Raw genomic sequence first — 24969 nt, 5'->3', positions numbered from 1 at the left:
CTCTGCCCACACTTCTGTGAATAGTCGCTTTTCAACTCTCCTCGAATTACTCTAATTTGAGTGTGCCATCTGTTTTCTGCTGGGACCCTGACTGATATATTGGCCTACTGGTCTGACAAGCCTCAGAGAAGCAAGGCAATGGAAAGGTGAGATGCAATGATGAGGGACAGGCATGAGGAGAGACTGCCAGGAATACTCAAAGGGAAGAAATAGGCAAAAGAAGGTGAAGGGGATGAAAACTGGATTCTGAAATATGGCTTCTTCTAGGTATAGGAAAACTCGAAAACCACTACATCTAAGCTGGAAATAGTCTCTATTCTTAGTTTGGGCATTATATCAAACTCGTAGGAAGAGATTTCCTCAAAAAAAGTCAGTTCAAAATAAATATAATACCTGCCATCGCTGGAGCAAACTTTAGGTACCACGCTAATCACGGTACTGATTGTTAGCAGAGAAGAAAACAACAACAAATCAGAGGCTTCTGTTTTCTTTAAATCTTGCAGATATATGCTTTATCTGTACTCAGTGTTACAGCATCCTCAAAGCTCCCATCTCTTTACAACCTGCTCCTTTGTTCTTTGCACACTGTCTAATGACGTCTATCTCCACTAGGACACACAAGCAGAACCTTTTATAGAACAGAGGGTCTGTAGCCTTCTTTTAAGACAGAGTGAAAGAACCACTTTAACAAAATAGCTGCCTCTTTCCTTCACCTTGTCTCTAGTTCGCCAATCCAGTCCTGCCTTCTGTCTACTTGCCAAAGCAACCGAACAGGCCTTTATAGATAGCTGAAAAAGATACTGTAATCTGATAGTCATCTTTTTTTTCCCCTGCTCTAATTATTATTTTAGCGGGCTTCTTCTTATTTTAATAGATTTTTTTTAATAAGGAAATCTTACTTACAAATTTTAATTAGCTTACTGAATATTCACTGCTTTGGAATAAGTCGTTTAATGAGTAAGGAGACCTCAGGCTACTAACTAGCCTGGAGTGTCTAAAGTAGCTTAGGGGGAAATGACGCAGCCCGAGTGATAAAAGCCAAGGCCTGTGCCTCACAAACCAGGATTCTGCAGCTGGGGCCTCAGAGATAGAGGAATCACACTGCCTCTTGCAGGAAAAAAAGGTAAAAATCCAGTTTCTTGTTTTTTATTAAAAACCTCTGAGTAAGAACCTCCAGCTCTCCCACTCATAAAGTCTTGTGACTCTTTGTCAAATCACTTAACCTCTCTGAACATCAGTCTCCTCATCTGTAAGGGTTAGATAATAATTTTTTCCACACTAGACTGTTGTAAAAGTGGGTCCTGTGCACCACTTTAAAAGCTCTAAAATACGTGAGTTGAATGAATGAATGAATGAATCTTAATGTTGCCAATTAACCTCTCTACTATTTCAGGTACTCATCTGTTAAAAAAAAAAAAAAATCAATCCTTTCTTTACAGTACATTTCAATTACAGTAGCAATGAAGAAGAAGTGAACATTTTTCATTCTAAAAACACCTAGCAGAGAAAGTAGGGCCAGAGTTATTTAAACTCAAAATTGGAGTCAGGAGAACAATGGAGTTTTTTGTGACTTGCTAATTTGAATAATCAATGCAAGTTAGCACTATTTCAAAAAGTAAAAGCATATTAATATCTGCTTCACTAATTAAGTATATGTGACAATTTAAGTATGATTCTCAATGCTTATGACATTTGAAATCATTCCTTCTTTTGTGAATTTTCAGGGTGTTATGTAAAAAAAGGGGGGGGGGGGAATCTCCAGCTTACTTAACCAAACCAAGCCTTAAGAAATCAGAGAGGGGTAGAGGGGTGCCTGGGTGGCTCAGTCGGTTAAGCATCAGACTCTTGGTTTTGGCTCAGGTCATGATCTCATGGTTCGTGGGTTTGAGCCGCACATCGGGCTCAATGCTGACAGAGCAGGGTCTTCTTGGGATTCATTCTCTCTCTGCTCCTCTCCTGTTCTCCCTGTTTCCCTCAGAATAAATAAATACAATTTTTAAAAAAAGACATCAGAATTTCAAATTCTGAGCTCAACCTGCAATTCTACATTAAGGATATTTATATTTACAATATATCACCAGAAATTAATGTGAGACTAACATAAACTAAATTTTTCACTTACCAGTGCCTATTTATACATTATAGTATAGAATGAACTTAAAAAGCTGTAAGATATATTAACTTTATATGTCCAAAACCAAACTCCTGATCTGCCCTTCCACCAAAAAATCTGTTCCTCCTAAATCCTTCCCCATCACACTTAAAGGAAAACTGCACCTTTCTGCTGCTCAAGCCAAAAATGTTTGAGACCTCCTTGACTCTTTCTCTGACATCCTACATTTCATCTATCAGTAAACCCTCTTGGCTGTACCTTCACAATTATCTGGGATCCAGCCACTTTTCATCACCTTTACTACAAGCATCCTGATCCAAGCCACCGTCATCTTCTCCCTGGATTATTGCGATGACACCCTAACTGGTGACTGCTTGTCCTTGCCTCCTTCACTCTATTATCAATACAGCTGCCATGGTGATCCTGTTAAAACTTAAGTCAGATCATGTCACTCCCCAGCTTTCCACTTCACTCAGAGGAAAAGTCCTCCGTTACCATGGTGTCTAAGGCCCCCACACCATTTGGATCTCACAATCTCTCTGACTTGTCTCTGACGCCTCCTCCCACTTGTTCAGGCAATTTTCCCCTCAGGCCCTTTGCACCTACTGTTCCCTCTGCCTGGAATGTTCTTTGCCTATTAGCCACATGGGTTGTTCATTCTCTCCTTCAATCTTTACCAAAAGATACTCTCTCAGGAGGGGTTTTCTTTACCACCTTATTAAAAATTGCACACTTCACTCCCTGTTCTCTTTCCCTCCTTTATTTGTCTTATCCATACCACCTATCACTGTATTCTAATTTATCATCTCATTTACTTATGTTATCTGTTTGTATTCTCCCAGGAAAATGTAAGCTCAATGAAGGCAGGTTTGCTGTTGATGTGAAAGTAAACTTTTTAGTCAAGTGAAATATATATAAACCAACACAAGGTGTATATATACATCATAAGTAGAGAGCTTGATGCATTTTCAAAAAGTGAAGACACCCATGAAAACATTGTTTAGATACAGAAACATCTCCCTTCCCAATCACTGTTCTCCTAAGGGTAACCACATTTATCCTGACTTTATTTTTTATTTTTTAGAAAGAGAGAGAGAGAGAGAGAGAGAGTACGAGCCAGGGAGAGGGGCAGTAGGAGAGAGTCCCAAGCAGGCTACATGCTCAGTACAAAGCCTGACATGGGGCTCGATCCCATGACCCTGGGATCATGACCCGAGCTGAAATCAAGAGTCGGACGCTCAACCAACTGAGCCACCCAGATGCCCCTATCCTGAATTAACACTAAGATCAAGTTTGTTTTTGAACTTTTTTTAAAAGTAGCCTCCATGCCCAACGTGGGGCTTGAACTTATGACCCTGAGATCAAGAGTTACATGCTATACCAAATCAGCCAGTCACGTGCCTGTTTTTGAACGTTTTAATAAATGGAATCATATACCAAGTGCCTGACTTCTTTCACTTAGCATTATATAGGTATACATAGTCAAGTTCATACATTCTCACTGCTATAAAATATTCTAAATATACAAAAGTATGCCACATTTATTTACCCATTTTCCTACTGATGGACATTTCCATTGTTTCTAGTTTGGCTAATGGGAATACTGTTGCTAAGAATATTCTTTTACATATCTTTGGTGAACATATGTACGTACTTCTGTCAGGTAGGGCAGGCAGTTTTGCCTGTTAAGTTCACAGACATCTCTTCCATTCCCAGTATAGTATCTGGTACATAATAGGTATTCCAATTGATTTCTTTGTTAGCAAATGAATGGAAATACTTTTAAATATTCTGTTATTTGGATAAAATAATTCACATAAAACTTCCTTCATCTATCTATCTATCTATATATACATATATAGATAGATACATACATATAATATATATACATATCTATATATGTGTATATATAGATAGATAGATACATACATACAATATATATACATATCTATATATGTATATATATATGTACATATCTATATATGTATACATAGACATATCTATATATGTATACATATACATATATACATATATACATATGTATATAGACATGTACATACATATCTATATATGTATATATATGTACATATCTATATATGTATATATATTATATGTATCTATCTATCTATCTATCTATCTATATATGTTTATAAAGCATAAAAATTATAATCATTTAAAATTTTTATCTTTGAAGTATAGTTGGCATAAAACATTATATTAGTTTCAGGTATACAACACAATGATTCAACAATTCTATACATTACTCAACACTCACCACCCTACATTATTACAAAATTATTCACTCTCTTCTTTTTGCTGAACTTTTCACCTCTGTGACTTCTTATTTTATTACTGGAGGTATGTACACCTTTTAATCCTTTTCACCTATTTTTCCCATCCCCCATCTTCCTCTTTTCTGGCAACCACCAGTTTGTTCTCTGTGCTTAGAAGTTGTTTCCGGCACAAAAAACCATAAAATACCTAGGAATAAATCTAACCAAAGAGGTGAAAAATCTATATGCTGAAAACTATAGAAAGCTTATGAAAGAAACTGAAGACACAAAAGAATGGAAAAAGATTCCCTGCTCCTGGATAGGAAGAACAAATATTGTTAAAATGTCAATGCTACCCAAAGCAATCCACATATTCAATGCAATCCCTATCAAAGTAACACCAGCATTCTTCACAGAGTTAGAACAAATAATCCTAAAATTTGTATGGAACCAGAAATGACCCCAAATAGCCAAAGTGATCTTGAAAAAGAAAATCAAAGCAGGAGGCATTACAATCCCAGACTTCAAGCTATACTACAAAGCTGTAATCATCAAGACAGTATGGTACTGCCACAAGAACACACACTCAGATCAATGGAACAGAATAGAGAACCCAGAAATGGACCCACAAACGTATGGGCAACTAATCTTTGACAAAGCAGGAAAGAAGATCCGATGGAATAAAGACACTCTCTTCAGCAAGTGGTGCTGGGAAAACTGGACAGCGACATGCAGAAGAATAAACCTGGACCACTTTCTTACACCATACACAAAAATAAACTCAAAATGGATGAAAGACCTCAATGTAAGACAGGAAGCCATCAAAATCCTTGAGGAGAAAGCAGGCAAAAACCTCTTTGATCTTGGCTGCAGCAACTTCTTGCTCACCATGTCTCCAGAGGCAAGGGAAACAAAAGCAAAAATGAACTCCTGGGACCTCATCAAAATAAAAAGCTTCTGCACAGCCAACGAAACAATCAGCAAAACTAAAAGGCAACCGACAGAATGGGAGAAGATATTTGCAAACGACATATCAGATAAAGGGTTAGTATCCAAAATCTATAAAGAACTTATCAAACTCAACACCCAAAAAACAAATAATTCAGTGAAAAAATGGGCAAAAGACATGAATAGACACTTCTCCAAAGAAGACATCCAGATGGCCAACTGACACATGAAAAAATGCTCAACATCACTTGTCATCAGGGAAATAGAAATCAAAACCACAATGAAATACCATCTTACACCTGTCAGAATGGCTAACATTAACAAGTCAGGCAACAACAGATGTTGGCGAGGGTGCGGAGAAAGAGGATCTCTTTTACATTGTTGGTGGGAACGCAAGCTGGTGCAGCCACTCTGGAAAACAGTATGGAGGTTCCTCAAAAAACTAAAAATAGAACTACCCTATGACCCAGCAATTGCACTACTAGGCATTTATCCACGGGATACAGGTGTGCTGTTTCTAAGGGACACATGCACCCCCATGTTTATAGCAGCACTATCGACAATAGCCAAAGGATGGAAAGAGCCCAATGTCCATCAATGGATGAATGGATAAAGAAGATGTGGTTTATATATACAATGGAGTATTACTTGGCAATCAAAAAGAATGAAATCTTGCCATTTGCAACTATATGGATGGAACTGGAGGGTATTATGCTAAGTGAAATTAGTCAGAGAAAGACAAAAATCATATGATTTCACTCATATGAGGACTTTAAGAGACAAAACAGTTGAACATAAGGGAAGGGAAACAAAAATAATATAAAAACAGGGAGGGGGACAAAACAGAAGAGACTCATAAATATGGAGAACAAACTGAGGGTTACTGAAGGGGTTGTGGGAGGGGGGATGGGCGAAATGGGTAAGGGGCATTAAGGAATCTACTCCTGAAATCATTGTTGCACTATATGCTAACTAATTTGGATGTAAATTTTAAAAAATAAAAAATTAAATTAAAACAAAAAAGAAATTGTTTTTTTTTTTACTTTTTCATTTGTTTTATTTTTTAGATTCCAAGATGTACACATTAAATGTGCATAGATTTTTTTTGTATGCTAATAATACTTCAACAAAAACATTAAAAAAATTTTAAAGCATAAAAATTAATTCCTGTAAATCTTCCACTCAACTTAAATAAACATACAACAATACCACTAAAACTCTGAATATTCTTTTCTAATCCTATTCCACTTAACTGAGGTTTTTTTTTTTTTTATCATTCCCTTTACTTTCTGTATATTTAATCATATATGTATGTACTCTAAACAATATGCTGTTTGCTTGGTTTTGAACTTTATATATATATACTCTGCAATGTGCCTTTTTCACTCACTATTATGTTTCTAAGATGCACTCACATTGGATATATGTCATTGTACATTATTCTTTTTCACTGCTATATAGTAATCTGTTGTGGGATTATACCACAATAGATTTATCCATTTCCCCACTCAATGGACACTTGTCTTATTTCAAGTTTTTTGCCATTTCAAACAATGTTATTACAAACGCTCTTACATATTCGCAACTACGAGGATGGAACTAGAGGGTATTATGCTAAGTGAAATTAGTCAGAGAAAGACAAGTATCATATGACTTCATTCATATGAGGGCTTTAAGATACAAAGCAGATGAACATAAGAGAAGGGAAGCAAAAATAATATAAAAACATGGAGGGGGACAAAAACATAAGAGACTCTTAAATATGGAGAACAAACTGAGGGTTACTGGAGGGGTTGTGGGAGGGAAGATGGGCTAAATGGGTAAGAGGCATTAAGGAATCTACTCCTGAAATCACTGTTGCACTATATGCTAACTAACTTGGATGCAAATTAAAAAAATAAATTAAAAAAAAAAAGGAAAGGGTAAAAAAAAAAACAACCCAAAAAACAAATGCTCTTACATATGCTTCCTGATATACATACACAAGAAGTTTTCAAGAACAATTTCACTAAGAGGTGAAATTAAGTATTGATTGAATGGTATATGTATATTTAAATTTATAAGATAATGCCATAAGGTTTTCAAGGTGGCTATACCAATTTACATTCCTACTAAGAATATTTAAGAGTATCTGCTATTATATATTTTTGTCAACAATATCCAGACTTGGTATGGTCAAATTTAGGATTTTTTGCCCCAATCCAGGAAATGTAAAATGTTATTTCATTGAAGGTTTTAAATCACATTTTCCTGATTACAAAAAAGGATCTTCTCATATAATGGACTATTTATATTCTTTCTGTGAAGTCCTTGTTTTTGTCTATTTTTCAAATATGTTCTTTGTCTTTTTCTTATTAATTTATAGGAATTCCTTATGTATTTTAGATTTTAATCTGACTTATACACTTACAAATATCTTCTTGTAGTCTGTGGGCTGTCTTCACATTTTATTTATTTATTTTCTTTCGTTATTTTTTAAATGTTTATTTATTTTTGAGAGAGAGAGACAGAGTTTGAGCAGAGGAGAGGCAGAGAGGGAGACACAAATCTGAAGCAGGCTCCAGGCTCCGAGCTGTCAGCACAGAGTCCAAAGCGAGGCTCAAACTCACGAACTGTGAGATTATGACCTGAGCCAAAGTCGGACACTTAACTGACTGAGCCACCCAGGTGCCCCTGTCTTCACATTTTAAAAAACATTTTATTTGAAATAATTTCAAGCCTGCAAAAAAGGCCACAAAAACAAAAATAGTATAAAGAACATCTGTGTATGCCTTTTAGTCATATTCACCTGTTATTAAACATTTTGCCCCATTTGTTTTATCATTTGTGTTCACTCACGCATGTGCACTTTGTGTTTATACACGTTTATGTGTGTTTATATATGTGTGTGTATAAACACGTTTATACACGTGTTTATACACGTTTATGTGTGTTTATATATGTGTGTGTATAAACACACATACACATTTTTTCCTGAACTATTTGAAGGTAAATTATATATATCATGGCTCTTTCTCCCTATGTAAGTAAGTCAGTGTATTCCCTAAGACTAGAGATACTCGCTTATACAACAATAGAACAATTACATTTTGTAATTTACTGTAATATTTTTAACCCAATAACATTCTCTATGGCATTTCCTCCCCTTCAGTACAAGATCCAGTCTAGGGTCAGGAATTGCATTTACCTGTCATGTCTCTATCCTCTCTTAGTGTGAACCATTTCCATGGGCTTTCTTTGACATTTTTAAAGAATACTACTCCCACCCCCTTTTTTCCCTAACAGAACACTCTTCATTTTGTTTGTCTGATGTTTTCTAGTGATTAGATTCAGACTACATTCTTGGATGAAATACTATACACAATGTCCACTGTCTCTCTTTGGTGATGTTGATTCTAATCACCTGATCTGGGTTTTGTTCCATTTCTCCAGTCTATAATTGCTTTTTTTTTTTTTTTTTTTTTTTGAAACCCTTACAACTAATAAAGGGCCTATGGAGAGACACTTTAAGACCATTTTCTTCATCAAAATTTCCCCCCCAGATTTAATATCTATTGATGATTCCTGCCTGATCCAGTCTTTACTAAAATGGTTGTATCATGTTGATGTTTCACAGTCTTTGATAAACATTTTACCACAAAACTTACCAATCTTTTCCTTTGTTGCTTAAACATTTTATGTCCTTTATTTTTATTTTTTTTTAACGTTTATTTATTATCGAGAGACAGAGAGACACAGAGCGTGAGCAGGGGAGGGGTAGAGAGAGGGGGAAGCACAGAATCCGAAGCAGGCTCCATGCTCTGAGCTGTCAGCACAGAGCCCGACGCGGGGCCCGAACTCACAAACTGCAAGATCATGACCTGAGCCGAAGTCGGTCGCTCAACCAACTGAGCCACCCAGGCGCCCCTTTTATGTCCTTTTTAAGAATTTTTTTACTATCCTCAAAGTCCTAAAGATATATCCTTACATTTTCTTCTGAAAGTTCCTTATTCTTTCTTTTTAAAATTTTTTAAACATTTTTATTTATTTTTGAGAGACACAGCATGAGCCAGGGAGGGGCAGAGAGAGAGGGAGACACAGAATCCGAAGCAGGCTCCAGGCTCTGAGCTGTCAGCACAGGGCCCGATGCAGGGCTTGAACCCACAAACTGTGAGATCATGACCTGAGCAGAAGTCGGATGCTCAACAGACTGAGCCACCCAGGTGCTCCTTATTTTTAATTATTCCTGATTCTTAATTATTATTTTAAGCAATATTTAAGTAATCCAGAATAAATCAGTTTCATATATTAAGCAGTATTTTAAGTAATCCAGAATAAATCAGTTTCATATACTCTATGAAAGTCAGGCAAAAATAGTGTTGTTATAGTTGCCTGTTTTCAGTGGGTTTCAATTTTTTTAAGTTAGTTTTGTGTGTGAACAATTTCTGGATTCTAAATTTAATCATATTTTAGCATGGGGCGCCTGGGTGGCTCAGTCGGTTGAGCGTCGGACTTCAGCTCAGGTCATGATCTCAAGGTTTGTGAGTTCAAGCCCCACGTCGGGCTCTGTGCTGACAGCTCGGAGCCTGAAGCCTGCTTCGGATTCTGTGTCTCCCTCTCTTTGCCCCTCCCCTGCTTGCGCTCTGTCTCTCTCTCAAAAATAAATAAAGATTAAAAAATTTCTTTTAAATTATATTTTAGTATGATGTGTATTTTAAACAATGTTTGGTCTCTTTAGAAAGTGGTTAACCTCTCAGGTCTGGAATATTCTCTGCTTTTGTTTCTAAACAACTTAAACAGGGCACTCATAAGGCTAGTAACTGACATCTAATACTTAAAATGATAACATCATTGTTCCTACTTCAGAGATGTGTAGGTGGCGACTTGTTGAGGGGAAATTAACTTCTTTAGGTAGGAAAAAGGTAAATGGGGGGGGGGGGGGGATTGTCACAATTTAATGCTTACACTGATCCCTGAAATTCTGCATCTGAAAGGCCGAACTAGGAGAAAAACAGAAAAAGCAGCCAGTCTGCTTTGTAGACAGACCAATCTTAAGTCTCTGTTATTTCCATGTCTCAAGCAATTACTAAAAAATTTCCAAAACCTAGCTGTTCTTCTATCAGAAAACAAGTGAAATGAATATAGTAGAAATTAAAAAGTTAGTAATGTGCTCCTAGCCTATGTTAGAAGTAGAGCAAAACCTCCCCAGTTCGGAGCAGAGTCAGAAGGAATCTTTTCTCTCGCTTAATACACAGCGTGTATTAAGCGACTGTATTAAGCAGGTCCTACGCGACACAGAAAATGCTAGCATTACACTAATGAAAAGCCAGGATTGTATCAGCTTTCAAAAAATGTATATAATCTGTGTTACTGTCCAGTGCTAACTATGGTAGAGAGGGAAACAAGAAAAAAAGAAGCAGAAGCATGAAAACACCTTAACTGAAATTGGACCTACAGACATCTGCATTCTAGAGTCAGAAAGCTGCTGTGAGAGGCGGAAAACCAGACTTGGCGTCGTCCACTGGTGTTTAGCATGAGTCTGATCCTCTCACTAATGTTCAGGGAAAATGCACACACCAGAAAAACACCCGCTTAATTTCATCTTCTCTGTCTGACCCAGCATATTATACTGTTCCTTAATAGTTCAAGTGGCAGTGAGTACTACACAACCCAGACAGGAATGTTTTAGAGATGTCCTCATAAGTTGGTAACTCAAATCAATTATAGGCCATTTCAAACTCAGCAAGACGAATCAGGACAAACACTATTCCGTAAGAGAATGACAATAACTCTTAAATGATAGCTTAATTATGAATCTATGATTGTTCTAGAGGTTCTGTGAAAAGTAATGCCAAAACAGAAGCTGGAAATCATCTCAAGCCCAGACTTTAATCCCTTAAATAACAATGACTTAAAATACTGATATAAAACTTTCACTGGAATCTGAAGGGGATCTCTAATATCTTGGACTTCAGATGTACAGCAGGAATATTAACTTAGAAACTACCTTAAAATGCTTGTGTCCTAGAAACACCAAAATTTCTGCCAAGGGTCAGCTTTTCCTTAAGTTCCATTGCAACAGCTGGTTGGTAATTACTACATTTCCGTGCTATAAAGAAATGCTATTCTGATGTCTGTGTATAAACAACAGTATGAGTACTAAAATAAAATTATATTTTAGAGTTAATGCCAGTAAAACATACTTATTTGTTTAAGGAGGTACAGTTGTTTATTTATTTGTCTCCAGTCCTCAATCAAATACCAGTCTATCTGCCTCAAACTAAATGTATTTTTGTTAGATGATGACAGCTAATTTCAGGGCCACAATTTATTACAAATAAACATTAAAAACAAAACAAAGACAGGTATAAACCTAATTCTTCTGTTTAATGAATAACAAGGAAGCAAAGAAATCCTTGGGAACCAAATATCATAGCAGGGTCACCAAGAAAAGACTTAGCGAATTCCTCAAAGCTTTCACCAAAGAGTTATATTAAATTTCCTTTCGGCAACAAATAAATTGGTTTCTCACTGGTAGAAGCTTAGGTCAGTCATCTAAATCAGGGAAAGCAGGACTGTATGCCATTTACTGAAGAGTCACTTAAGTATAAACCGTGTCCCTCCCCATGGCATGTTTATGTCCTCTCTATAGAAGATTTACACTGGGGTGGTGGCTGATTATCTTGATTCCTCACCACTTAGATTAAAAAAACGAAAAAACAAAAAACCCAACACATCACCGAAGCTTTAAAAGCTTGCATAAAAACATGGAAATATCTCTATTTTCTTTTTATCTTCTTTCACACTGGAACACGTGGATCTGAAATTCGGTGATACCGGGAAGAAAGAATAGGGTTCCTAGATTCATAGGGAAGCGAGACAGACCCTTGGAGCCCTCTCACCTGTGACACTGTGATGCTGCATTTCTTGGCCAGCTCCTCTTTGGCTTCTTCACTGGGGTAGGGGTTACTGAGGTGTGAGTAAAAATATTCATTCAAGATTTCGGTGGCCTGTTTACTGAAGTTACGCCTTTTTCGTCTATGACAAGAAGCAAAAGAGAATTACAGTTATAATCGGTCTTAACCAAGGAGGGATATATTGATTAGGATCATACAAAAAAATTAGATTTCTATGTTTTAAACATTCTCAGGGTCTGATTTATCACACCAATATTGCAATTACGCTCTTGGCATCCTCCAAAGCACCGTCCAACTCGTGTTAAGATGTAGGATCACTAAAAATACAAGAATGTGAAGCACAATTATCTCTATTCTTTAAATTATGCAACAAGGATCTAATGTGTTATAGGTCCTCAGGGAAGATCCAGTTGAAACAAAGCAGGTAAGGTCTACCAGAGAGCTTAAAGGAGATCGGAGGGTTCAGGGAGAGAGTAGAAAGTTAGGGGGAAGAAAGCCATTAAACATGTATCATGGAAATGATTACAAATTATGAATTATCACAAATTATGAAGGAAAAGTATAAGGGATAATGAAAGCGTCTAAGAGGGAAATCTAACATAGATTACAGAGTCCGGAGAGGTTTCCTTGAAGGAGTGACATTTAACCTGAGACCTGGAAAATGTGTAGGAGTTAGTCAAAGAGTAGATGGGAAGAGGAACGAGCAGAGAAAGTGGTCTTGAAACAGAAACAAACTTGGGAATTCCAAAGGGGTAGAGGAGACTGAAACACAGTAAAACTCAGGGAATGTGTGAGTTGAGTATGGAAGGATGGGCAGGTGCCAGGTTATATAGGCTTTGTGGACCCCCTAAGAATTTTTGGATTTTATTTTAAGTGCAACAGAAAGGTATTAAAGGCTTTAAGTTTTATGGGGTTTTTTTTTTAAGTTTTTATTTTTATTTATTTTGAGAGCAAGTGGGGGAGGGGTAGAGAAAGAGAGGGAGAGAGAGAGAATCCCAAGCAGGCTCTGTGCTATTAACACTAAGTGGGGCTTGAGCCAACAGACTGTGAGATCATCACCTGAGCCGAAATCAAGAGTCAGACACTTAACCAACTGAGCCATCCAGGTGCCCTGGCTTTAAGTTTTATGTTTTAAAAACATTATTCTGACTGCAGAGAATAGATGGAGGAGGGCATGAAAGGAAATGTAGATATTTAACTGACTGAGCCACCTAGGCACCCAGAAAATGTAGATATTCAAGGGAACACGTGCAATGATCAAATTGAAGGATGATGGGAACTTGGCATAGGGTGAGAGTAATGGAAATAAAAAAGATTCAAGATCTATCTGAAAGGTAAAAGCAGCAGGACTTGGTGATGGATTGGATGGGGGCAGTGGGTGGAGAAGACAGAGAAGGAAGGTAAAGAAAAAAAATACATTAAGGATTTCTAGATTTTTCTACTCAAGCAACTGCCTGGATTAAGGCATGATTTGCTCACAAGGGAAAGAGGAGGGGAGGAATTTTTTTTTTGCTGTTTTTACTGGGAAGGTGGTGACAGAGTTAGAAGATCAAATATTTATTAACAATTTATTCCAAATAGCAAAAATGTTATTTATATTTGGGTCTTGTTATTATGATTTTAAAGAATTCCAGCCTGAAAATTAGCATTTGTCAGACTTCATTTTAAGTTAGATCCTCCAGGGGCACCTAGGTGGCTCAGTTGGTTAAGCATCCGACTTCAGCTCGGATCATGATCTCACGATTCGTGGGTTTGAGCCCTGCGTTGGGCTCTGTGCTGACAGCTCAGAGCCTGGAGTCTGCTTAGATTCTGTGTCTCCCTCTCTCTCTGCCCTCCCCCACTCATGCTCTATCTCTCTCTGTCTCTTAAAAATGAATAAATGTTAAAAACAAAATTTTAATTAGATCCTACAGCGGAGTGCCTGGGTGGCTCAGTTGGTTACGTGTCTGACTTTGGCTCAGGTCATGATTTCATGGTTCGTGGGTTCGAGCCCTACATCGGGCTCCGTGCTGACAGCACAGAGCCTGGAGCCTGCTTCAGATTCTGTGTGTGTGTCTCTCTCTCCAAAGTAAATAGACATTAAAGAAATCTTTTTAAACAAATTAGATCCTCCAGTAACTAGAAAATACTTTCTCCAAATAATTTTCTTAACACTGTCTTCCAAATAATCATACTGATCTTCTCACTTGTGCTATCCTATACTCAGGAAAGAGTCAGTAGGCAGTTGTAAAATGTGTAGACCCTATGAGATTCTCTTAGTTAAAATGATGTCACTAACATGGCAGGTTAAGTATGTGATCTATGTCTCCACATTAAGGGAGAGTCAAGGGAGGAAGAAATCTAGGCCTGATCAAAACATCTCAGGTTATGAGTCCTGAAATTTCCTAATTTCAATATATTTTGGAAGCTTAAACCGTTGGTCGTTTCCTGAAGGATGAAGAAGAGATTCAAGATCTATTTAGCGATTAAAAGGATGTGATGATGAATTAAAAGGGGGGGGGGGTGGTGAGGAAAGACAGAGAAGGAAGGGAAGGAAGGGAAGGGAGAGAAATGCTCTAAGAACAGCAGGTGGGACTTTTGCAACAGCCATGCATTCCTTTGACATGGGGGCACTTTGAAGAGGTGCCTTCTGCCAGTAGGTGTGTGGGTGAGTAGGGTGGAAAAGGTCTAGAATAGATCTTGAAACTGTCAAATCTATAGATGATTATCTGGCTCACAGATCATATTTGTTGAGACCATACAATAATGACCTACTCATGAAAATCTAAGTTTCTGGCTTCTTATGAAAATTTGGAAGACCAGTCACATGGGCCCCACCTTCTCAGAAGCCAGCCACAGGCTTATTCTAAGTGATGGCTGTGCCCTCAGATAGGCACTCATCTGTTCTAATCCTCACTGTCCCTCATCCAGCCACTGCACTCGATTCCATTATACATAAGCATGTGAATCTGTGACTCTAAGTCTACAACATGGAGTCCAGAGGGCCCTTCCTTGTGAGATGGGATGCTGCTCAGTTCCTGAATGGTTGAATAAAGCCAATTAGATCACGATGATAACAATAATAATAATAATAACAATAATAAATAAAACATGGAGTCTAGCAGCAAGACCGAGGCTACACTGGAGGGGATGACACAAGGGCATTTCTTTGGGAAATGAAGGGAGGAATGAGCAGGAAGATACCTGGGAAGGTGAAGATCAGCTTAGCTCATTTGTCGACTGTGCCCGGGAATGATTTTACCAAACAATGAAAAACCTTGGAGAACAACTCTCTGGGCACAGCAGAATCTCTCACCCCAGGGACACTGGCCGTGTGCAGATTACTAGAGCACCTTCTACCAGAAGAGCCGAGGGCCGAGGCAAATTTATTCCTGAAAGGTTTGCACTGGTACACACTTCGGCTTGTCCAATTACCAGGGCAATGTGAGTGTGGCTCTACGGAAAGCCACAGTGAGCAAGGAAACCCTATGATCTGAAAGAGCATGTTTGCCTAGAGTGGGAAAGCCTTGCCTCCCCAGTGCAGGAGCTTGTAAAAGGCGCCAGAAGAACACATGGAACCGAAAAGCAGCGCCTGCATTCACTTGAAGGCATTAACACTGAAGGACTTGCTGTTATACTTTGTTTTTTAGGAAAACATTCTGTAGGAAATGCCCATTAAGCATCCCCCTAAGTTTCATTCCCCCCAGGGTCTGGCATACTCTAAATTGGCTGCGCCTGAGGCCAGGGTGCCCTGGGGACTGGGTCCCAGGGCTGCGTCCCATCAGCATCACAACAGCACTAACAGCAGCCTCTGCGGGAGAAGGGGCTCTGCTCCAAGCTCTGCCACCTTCCTATTCCACCTCTGCTCACCCTGGCTTGTTAACACCCTTCCTCTTCTTGGAGGAGAAATAAATCATTTAGGTGTATACATTATGAATGTGGTTATGTTTAAAAAAAAAAAAAAGGAAAGAAAAACACACATGTTAACGAGAATGGGAAAGTCTCAGTGGAAATAAGGATAGCAATTGTAAGGAAGGGTTCTTTTCTGAAGGAAGTACTTTTAAATATCTCTGTTACATAATATTTTTTATTAAAATATTCAAAACTGAAAAACAGTTTCGAAACGTTTCTTGTTTTCTGACACTACCTCAGCTCTTTGATTTGAGCTATTAAGAAGTATTACGTGGAAACATGCATTCATCTGGTTGGTCAATAAATTACCTTTTGCAGCTTATTATGTTTAAGACGCTTGCTGGATTATAGTGGGGAGTGTGAATGTTCAAGAGTTGGCGGTTGCTTTCAATGACAATGTGGCTTACTCGGGAAGAGAAGAAATGTTCCTGAAAAGCTGTGAGAAAGGCAGTCTGAATGAAGTTTGGTCTAGAGAATTGTAAAAGTGTGCTATCAGGGTTGAAGAGAAGGCAAGGACGAGTCCAGTGATTCCAGTGAGCTTCCTAAAAAGGGAGCATTTAGGCTGGGCCTGGAAGGATAAGCAAAGTCTCACTAAGTCAACAAACACAAGTGCTTGCTCCACTCCAGGCTCCATGCTGGACACCCTCACAGATGACAGATTACTGGTGACCAAGTTGGGGATACGGTTGGGAGAACAGGGTTTACTGTGGAAGGCCAGGGATGAGGGCTGGGGAGGGGGAGGGAAGGAGATGGGATGGTGGCAGGATAAGTGGTTCCAGTCAGAGGAAACAGGTAAGACCAAGAGGGATTTCATTTTGGATTAAACACAGGAAAGAACAATTCAATGATATAATGAGAGCACTAAAAATGTTCAAACCTTGATCTAATAATTCCATTTCTGAGAATTAATCCTTAGGAAATAACCCGAAAGATCAAAAAGTTTCAATGCATAAAGATTTTCACTGAAACACTAGTTTCCATAAAAATCTGATTGTGTGGGTGCCTGGGTGGCTCAGTCGGTTAAACGTCTGACTTCAGCTTAGGTCATGATCTCACGGTCTGTGAGTTCGAGCCCCGCGTTGGGCTCTGTGCTGGCAGCTCAGAGCCTGGAACCTGCTTCAGATTCTGTGTCTCCCTCTCTCTCTGCCCCTCCTCTGCTCATGTTCTGCCTCTCTCTGTCTCAAAAATAAATTAAAAAACATCAAAAAATTTTTGAAAAAAAAATCTGATTATGGGTGCTTGGGTGGCTCAGTTGGCTAAGCCTCCAACTCTTGGTTTCGGCTCAGGTCACGATCTTGCGGTTCATGAGTTTGAGCCCCGCATCAGGTTCTGTGCTGACAGCATGGAGCCTGCTTGGGATTCTCTCTCTCCCTCTCTCTTGCTCTGCTCCTCCCCTACTCATGCGTGCATGTTCTCTCTCTCTCAAAATAAATAAATAAACTTTTAAAAAATCTGTTTAAAATAGTATCCTCTTTCCATCGTTTTCTCTTCCCTTACATCGCTTTATTTTCTTCACAGCACTTATCCTGTTACATCTCACTGCATAATTGAATAGAATTGTATAGCACACAGGCATACTGCAATTTTAACAAAGTGAAGGTTTGTGGCAGCCCTGCATTGAGCAAATCTGTTGGAGCCATTTTTCCAAGTGTTTTTGCTCATTTGGTGTCTCCGTGTCAGATTTTGAGAATTCTTGCGATATTTCAAACTCTTATCTTATTATTATAGTTGTTATGGTGATCTGTGATCAGTGATCTTCGATGTTACTACTGTGACTGTTATTGGGTGCCAAGAAGCACACCCATCTAAGACAGCAAACTTAATAAATGTTGTGGGTGTTTGGATTGCTCCTTCCCCCGACTCTCTCCATCTTGTCAGGCCTCCCTATTCCCAGAGACACAACAATATGGCATTAGGTCAATGAGTAACCCTACAATGGTCTCTAAGTACCCAAGTAAAAGGAGTGAAAAGTACATGTCTCTCACTTGAAATCAAAAGGTAGAAATGACTGAGCTCAGTGAGAAAGGCATGTCTTTATTAAGCTTAGTAAGACAGCCAAAACCCAGGCCTCTTGAGCCAGTCAACCAAGCTGTGAATGCAAAGGAAAAGTTGGGGTTTTTTTATTAAAAAAAAATTTTTTTAATTTTATTTTGGGAGAGACAGCATGAGCCAGGGAGAGAGGCAGAGGCACAGAGAGAGAAAGAGACAGAGAGAGGGAAAAAGAGAGAATGAGAATCTCAAGCAGGCTCCAGGCCCAGTGCAGAGCCCGTTGTGGGCCTCAATCCCACAACCCTAGGATAGCGACCTGAGCCAAAATCAAGAGTCGGACACCCGACCGATGGAGCCACCCAGGCTCCCCAAAAGGAAAAGTTCTGGAAGAAAACTGAATGCGGTCTTCCAGTGAACACATGAACGGTAAGAAAGTGAAAACAGCCATATTGTTGATGGAAAAAGTTTTAGCGGTCTGAATGGAAGCTCAAACAGGCCAGAACATATGCTCTGAAGCCAAATTCTAACTTAGAACAAGGCTCTCTTTTCAATTCTGTGAAGGCTAAGAGAGGTGAGGAAGCCACAGAAGAAAAGTCTGAAGCTAGTAGGGGTTGGCTGGTGAGGTTTAAGGAAAGAAGCCATCTCTACCACAGAAAAGTGCAAGATGAAGCGGCAAGTGCTGATACAGAAGCTGCAGCAAGTTAACTGGAAGAACTGGCTAAGATAGTTAATGAAGGGGACTCCACTAAACACCAGATTTTCAATGTAGGCCAAACAGCCTTCTATTAGAAGAAGATGCCATCTAGGACTTTCATAGCTAGAGAGGAGAAGTCAATCCTGGCTTCAAAGCTTTAAAGGACAGGCTGTGGCTCTCTTGTTAGGGCTAATGCAGCTGGTGACTTTAAGTTGAGGTCAGTGCTCACTGACCATTCCGAAAATTGTAGGGCCCTTAAGCATTACGCTAAATCTACTCTGCCTGTGCTCTATCAGTGGAACAACAAAACCTGGCTGACAGCACCCCTGTTTACAACATGGTTTATTGACTATCTTAAGCCCACTGTTAAGACCTACTGCTCGGGAAAAAAAGATTGCTTTCAAAATATTACTGCTCATTGACAATGCACCCGGTTACCCAAGAGCTCTGATGGGCATGGACAATGAGATTATGTTTTCATGCCTACTAACATAATATCCATTTTGCAGCCCATGGATCAAGGAGCAATTCTGACTTTCAAGTCTTATCGTTTAAGAAATACATTTTGTAGGAGTGCCTGGGTGGCTCAGTAGGTTGTTTCCGACTTCAGCTCAGGTCACGATCTCACGGTTCATGGGTTCGAGCCCTGCACTGGGCTCTGTGCTGACAGCTCAGAGTCTGGAGCCTGCTTCTGATTCTGTGTCTCCCTCTCTCTCTGTCCCTCCCCTGCTCATGCTCTCTGTCTCTCAAAAATAAATAAATGTTAAAAAAAAAAAAAAAAAAAGAAATACACTTTGTAAAGACACAGCGGCCATAGATGGCGACTCCTCTGATGCATCTGGACAAAGTAACTTGAAAACCTTCTGGAAAGGATGCACCATTCTGAGGCCATTATGAACCTTTAAGGGAACCATTAAGGGAAGTTGATTCTAGCTCTCATGATTTTTTAGTGGAGGAAATCACTGCAGATGTGGTGGAAACAGTAAGAGAAGTAGAATTAGATGTGGAGCCTAGAGGTGGGGCTCAGTTGCTGCCAACTCATGAGAAAACTTGAATGGATGAGGAGTTGCTTCTTATGAATGAGCACAGAAAGTGATTTCTTGAGATGGAATCTACTCTTGGTGAAGATGCTGTGAAGATGGTTGAAGTGACAACAAAGGATTTAGAGCATTTTATTTTTATTTTCTAATTCAGAGGAGAGCGAGAGTGAATAGGGGTAGAGGCAGAGGGAGAGGGAATCTTAAGCAGGCTCCGTGCTCAGCAGAGAAACTGATGCAGAGCTTGATTCCATGACCAGGGATCATGACCTGAGCTGAAATCAAGGTCGATGCTCAACCAACTGAGCCACCCAGGCACCCAAGAATTTAGAATTTTATATAAATTTAATTGATCAATCAGCAGGGTTTGAGAAGACTGACTCCAATTTTAAAAGCAGCTTTACTGTGAGTAAAATGCTATCAAACAGTATCACATGCTACAGAGAAATTGTCTGTGAAGAGTCAATCGTGCAGCAAACTTCATTGTTGTCTTAAGAAATTGCCACAGCCACCCCAGCCTTCAGCAACCATCACTCTGACCAGTCAGGAGCCATCAACATTGAGGCAAGACCCTCCACCAGCAAAAAGATTACAATTTGCTGAAAGCTCAGATATAGCTTATACTTTATACAAATGTTTTATTTAGTCAGGGTAAATTTTTTAAAAAGCAAACCGAATTATGCATATTGTACCATCACAAAAACATTTTTTTTAAGCCCCCGAACCAGAAGGAAACATATTAAAGCATTTACAGTGAGTTTTTTTCTTTAGGTAGCAAAAATGCGGTTGTCTTTTATCTTTCAGCTTTCTATTCTATAGGTTTTCCAATTTTCCATACTGAGCTTGGGATTTTTCAAATAGGGAAAAAACACAAAACTTTAAAGAATCTTTTTTTTAAAAAAATTTTTTTTCAACGTTTTTTATTTATTTTTGGGACAGAGAGAGACAGAGCATGAACGGGGGAGGGGCAGAGAGAGAGGGAGACACAGAATCGGAAACAGGCTCCAGGCTCCGAGCCATCAGCCCAGAGCCTGACGCGGGGCTCGAACTCACGGACCGCGAGATCGTGACCTGGCTGAAGTCGGACGCTTAACCGACTGCGCCACCCAGGCGCCCCCAAAACTTTAAAGAATCTTAACAAAAAAGTAATTCAGGTGAGAACAGGTCACATTAGGCCTTAAGTGCTAGGTTAAGTAGTGTGTGAGTTATCCAGCATGGAAAAGCTACTTGTGATTTTTAAGGCATCACAGAGATGCTGCAGAAACAGAAACGGAGTGTGGAAGAGGGGTGAGAAAGGGATTGAGGCTGGAGACAGGGAGGCACAGGAGAGGACCGCGCTGGTCCAGGTACAAAATGGTAGGCGAGGATTGAGCGGTGTGTGGGCAGGAAGAGTGAGCTAAGTGAGAAAGGCTGAAAACTGGTGACTAATTCAGTACGGAAGAAGAAGGAAGCGGAAATGATCTGGGGCTTTCCTTAACTAGAACAGTAGTATAGTTGGTGGCATGTGTTTCTTTGTTGGGCCCTAAGGCAGAGCTCTGGCGTGAACACCCTTCCACAACCTGTTTTCCAGTTGAGAAGCTAACTTATTTTCTTCAATGTTGCAAAATGTGGATGATAATTACCACCTCTGTCAGATTGCAAGGGAGAGAAAGCCAAACAAATCAGAAACTCCTTTCCAAAGCTGAAGGCTGATCACAAGCTTTAGCAATGCCCAAGAGGCATCCCTGCTGAGGCAGCATGTAGCAGGAACGTGACAATTCAGTTACGTCACCCAGTAGGTCCAACACACCATATACAATTGATTAACTCCTGCAAAACTCGGTGAACGTTTCAGATAAAAGGGAAATTATTATCCCTACAGGAGAAACTGACAGGCTTTCTTCCCTGATTTGGAACAACGATAGGCGGAGTTTTGTGGTAATTGCTATGAACTACAACACCACTTCCTTCTTGGGGACACTAGTATTTCCAACTATTTTCTTATAATGTGCACAGGTGATGTAACATCAAGAAATTCTTAGACCACAAGCCTTTGTTAAAGTACAGAGTTACACATACTGAAAATTATCCTTAAAAATACTTGGTAGCATCAGAATTATAGGCTCCATCTTCCTAAGTCATTAGTAGCAGCACTAAATCCTGTTTCCTGAGTCACCAAACTGGTAGCTAATAGGTCCACCCCCAAACAAGAGGAACCTTGACAGTGCAGGCACCATGAGGTGATATTAGCTATCTATTGTAGAGAAGAGCTCTTATACCCAAATTAAAGAAGAATCTAAGACCAACTGGCCAGTTTTACAGAAAATAATATACAAGGAGTGAAGGGGGGGGGGGGGAGCCATGCAACAGATTTGTGGCCTCACATACCTGGCATCAAGGAACCTTGATCTTAAAATCATAACTGCTTCACAAGTGCTTTGTTTGAGCTGCATCTGAATGGAACTAAATTTTCGATGGATGATGCCCACCATTCTTTCAATTTCTTTTGGGGAAATGGGACGTGTTCTACTCTGCTCTCGGAGAAGGTTCATCACATGTGTAGTGAATTCATTACATGCCTGTAAAGGGGAAAAAAAGTCACTCCTTAGGAATCTGGTATTTTAGATTATCACACCCAAACATTAACATCTAAATTTCCACCTCATTTGCAATTGCCAGTGGTGTTATGCAGTGGGTAGGGTAAAATGAAAACTAAGACACTTGTCAAATGGCAGTGGTAGTTAGATGGGGCAGCAAGAATTCTGAAACTATGAATGGCCTGGACATGCAAAGGAGGCATATCGCACTCAACTGTCCTTCCCCTCACCCTTTTCCCAGTTCCAAAATGAGGTTTTCCCACTGGAGGATATGCTCTACCAACTCCTATGGATAAGTAGGAATATATGTTTATTGTCAATACTAAGAACCTCTTATTTTCTCTGGGGCTCCACATTTATTCAACAAATGTTTACAGAAGGACTATGGAGTGCAAACTCTTCCCGATGCTATTAAGGTATAGAGAAAGGAGCAAGATGTGGACCCGGCCTTTACTATAATAAAATAAATATATAAAAAATTCTCAAACAAGGCGGTCTTTCCAAAGTGTCACAGGAAGATATGAATAAGTGTTTCCTAAGTTCCAAGGAAGGAGTGTCCTCCTGTGGAGGCAGAGATCACATCAGGCTTCACGGCACAGTGACATTTGGGCTTTAAAGAATAGGTAGGATTTTTGAAAAGTGGATAAAGATGGAAACTAGGAAGAATGCTAGGCACAAGAAAAACCACGGAAATAATATGCAGCAAGTTCAGAGGATGAGAGAGAGTATGTAGAGAAGAAGAGGGGATTCAGATCCATCCTGGCATGTAAAGGGCCTTGGACGTCAAGCATGCCAACGTCCCAGTAAAATTTAGCTACGGTGTCCGCCTTATCCATAGATATGGGCCATCCGTGGAAGATGGGTAAAGCAGCTCAACTCTTCAGGGGACGTGCAGTAGGAAAAGAAGGATCAGAGCTGGGTCTCGAGCTTCTAAGTGAACAATCCTCAGCCCTTGTTTCAGTTCACCTATATTCTTTTAGACCTATAAAACCAAGTAACGGGGCCCACGCTGAAATCTAGTACTGCTTTGGTAAATAAAGCATCAGTTTACACCCTTGAAAAAAAGAACATCTTCTGGCATTTTCATTAAAAAGGCATGACAGGAGATTCTGCATCTTACTGTACAGATGCCCCTGGTAGGGCGAGCAGACAGAACAATCATTGATCACCGCAAGACACAGTTTGAAGCTATAATAATGTCCACTTCCCTATAGATACCCTGAACATGGCTCACATATAGCACATGATGGTTTTTCTAACTGCTCATTAGAGAACTAACCTTTCAAGTAAGTTCACTGGGTGTTTCAGTTACTCTAAGCTTTTAGGGAGCTTTTCTATAAATATTTCTAAGGTGAAGTAAAATGAGTCTTGCTTATCAATGAAAGGATTTTGGGGGGGTATATCTTAGGTCTTATGCAATTTAAGTGAGCAGTGACCCTATGTTACACTTATGGGATTCTTTGGAGTGTAGAATTATGCATTGTACACAGTGGGCATCCAATAAACATCTACTGATTGGTCAGCCGTATTACAATTTGAGAGTAATGTTGATTAATATCTGTACATACATTGTCCCTGAACTATATGTGAGGGATTCTTAACTTGGAGTCCATGGATAAGTTTAGAATCTCTAGGAGACCCTGAAATCTTATCCAAGTTGTGTGTGCCTGTGTAATACCTGAAGGGACAACTGTGGAGTTTTGTTTTCAGATTCTTAGCCAGTTTATAACTAAACAAGGCTACGAACTATTATCCTAGGTTACGACATAGTAAAATGTCAAGGAACCGTGTAGCTCTAAAACCAGAAGTTCTATCTTTAAGGAAACCAAAATAAAAACAGACTTATGACTGTCCCCCATTATATTACTTTATCTACCTTAGGCCAAACTGAAAACAAGTGGTCATCCTGACAAGAAATATATGTACTTATTTTTTCTTGTGCTTTCTCTAAAGAGATGTTCATATAATTTCAAAATGATATAACTTGACAAACTCTACCCCTCAGTTTTGTTATCAATAAAATGAAGAAAATTAGACTAGAACTATGTCCCTACACTGGGATCAGAAAGTATGTACTTCTATAGCTAGTTCCAGAGAATGTTAATACATGGTCCCAAAATATAGTATATTTGGAAAATGCAGAGTTAAGCAAAAATTTTTAAGCTTTTTTTTTTTGCAAGACTCCTCAATACTAATAGAGCAATGTGCACAATAAATCTTCAAGGGGGAATGGTATAGCCAACTTTTCCCAAATAAATTTGGTTATAAAACCTCTTTTCTCTAGAGTAGTGCTGTCCAAAAGAAATATATCGCAAGCCACATATAAAATTTTAAAAAACCTCTCATAGCCACATTAAAAAAATAAAAAGAATCAGGTGAAATTAATTTTAAAAATATATTTTATTTAACCCAATATACGAAAACTATGAACATTTCAACACATAACCAATATTTAAGAAACACAGTTAGTGATGTATGTTACATTATCTCTTTTGGTTCACTTTCTAACCCGGTATGTATTTTACATTTATAGCACATCTCAACTCATACTA

At 39.1% G+C, this 24969-nt stretch overlaps 1 protein-coding gene across 2 annotated transcripts in view; it reads right to left on the bottom strand.

The window, feature by feature from the left end:
* The window catches only part of PBX3 (PBX homeobox 3), a 219770-nt gene that overhangs the window by 24613 nt on the left and 170188 nt on the right, over window positions 1-24969 (bottom strand). For both annotated transcript variants that reach the window (XM_042965228.1, XM_042965229.1), the window contains exons 4-5: window positions 22209-22399; window positions 12216-12351 (exon numbers count right to left, since the gene is read on the bottom strand). In XM_042965228.1, coding sequence (XP_042821162.1) covers window positions 12216-12351; window positions 22209-22399 — 327 coding nt within the window. The remainder of the gene's footprint in view (window positions 1-12215; window positions 12352-22208; window positions 22400-24969) is intronic.

Source organism: Panthera tigris, chromosome D4, assembly GCF_018350195.1.
Source record: "Panthera tigris isolate Pti1 chromosome D4, P.tigris_Pti1_mat1.1, whole genome shotgun sequence".
In the NCBI taxonomy this organism is placed as follows: Eukaryota; Metazoa; Chordata; class Mammalia; order Carnivora; family Felidae; genus Panthera; species Panthera tigris.
Note: the sequence above shows the minus strand (reverse complement) of the source record. Positions and strands in the feature narration are given on the sequence as shown.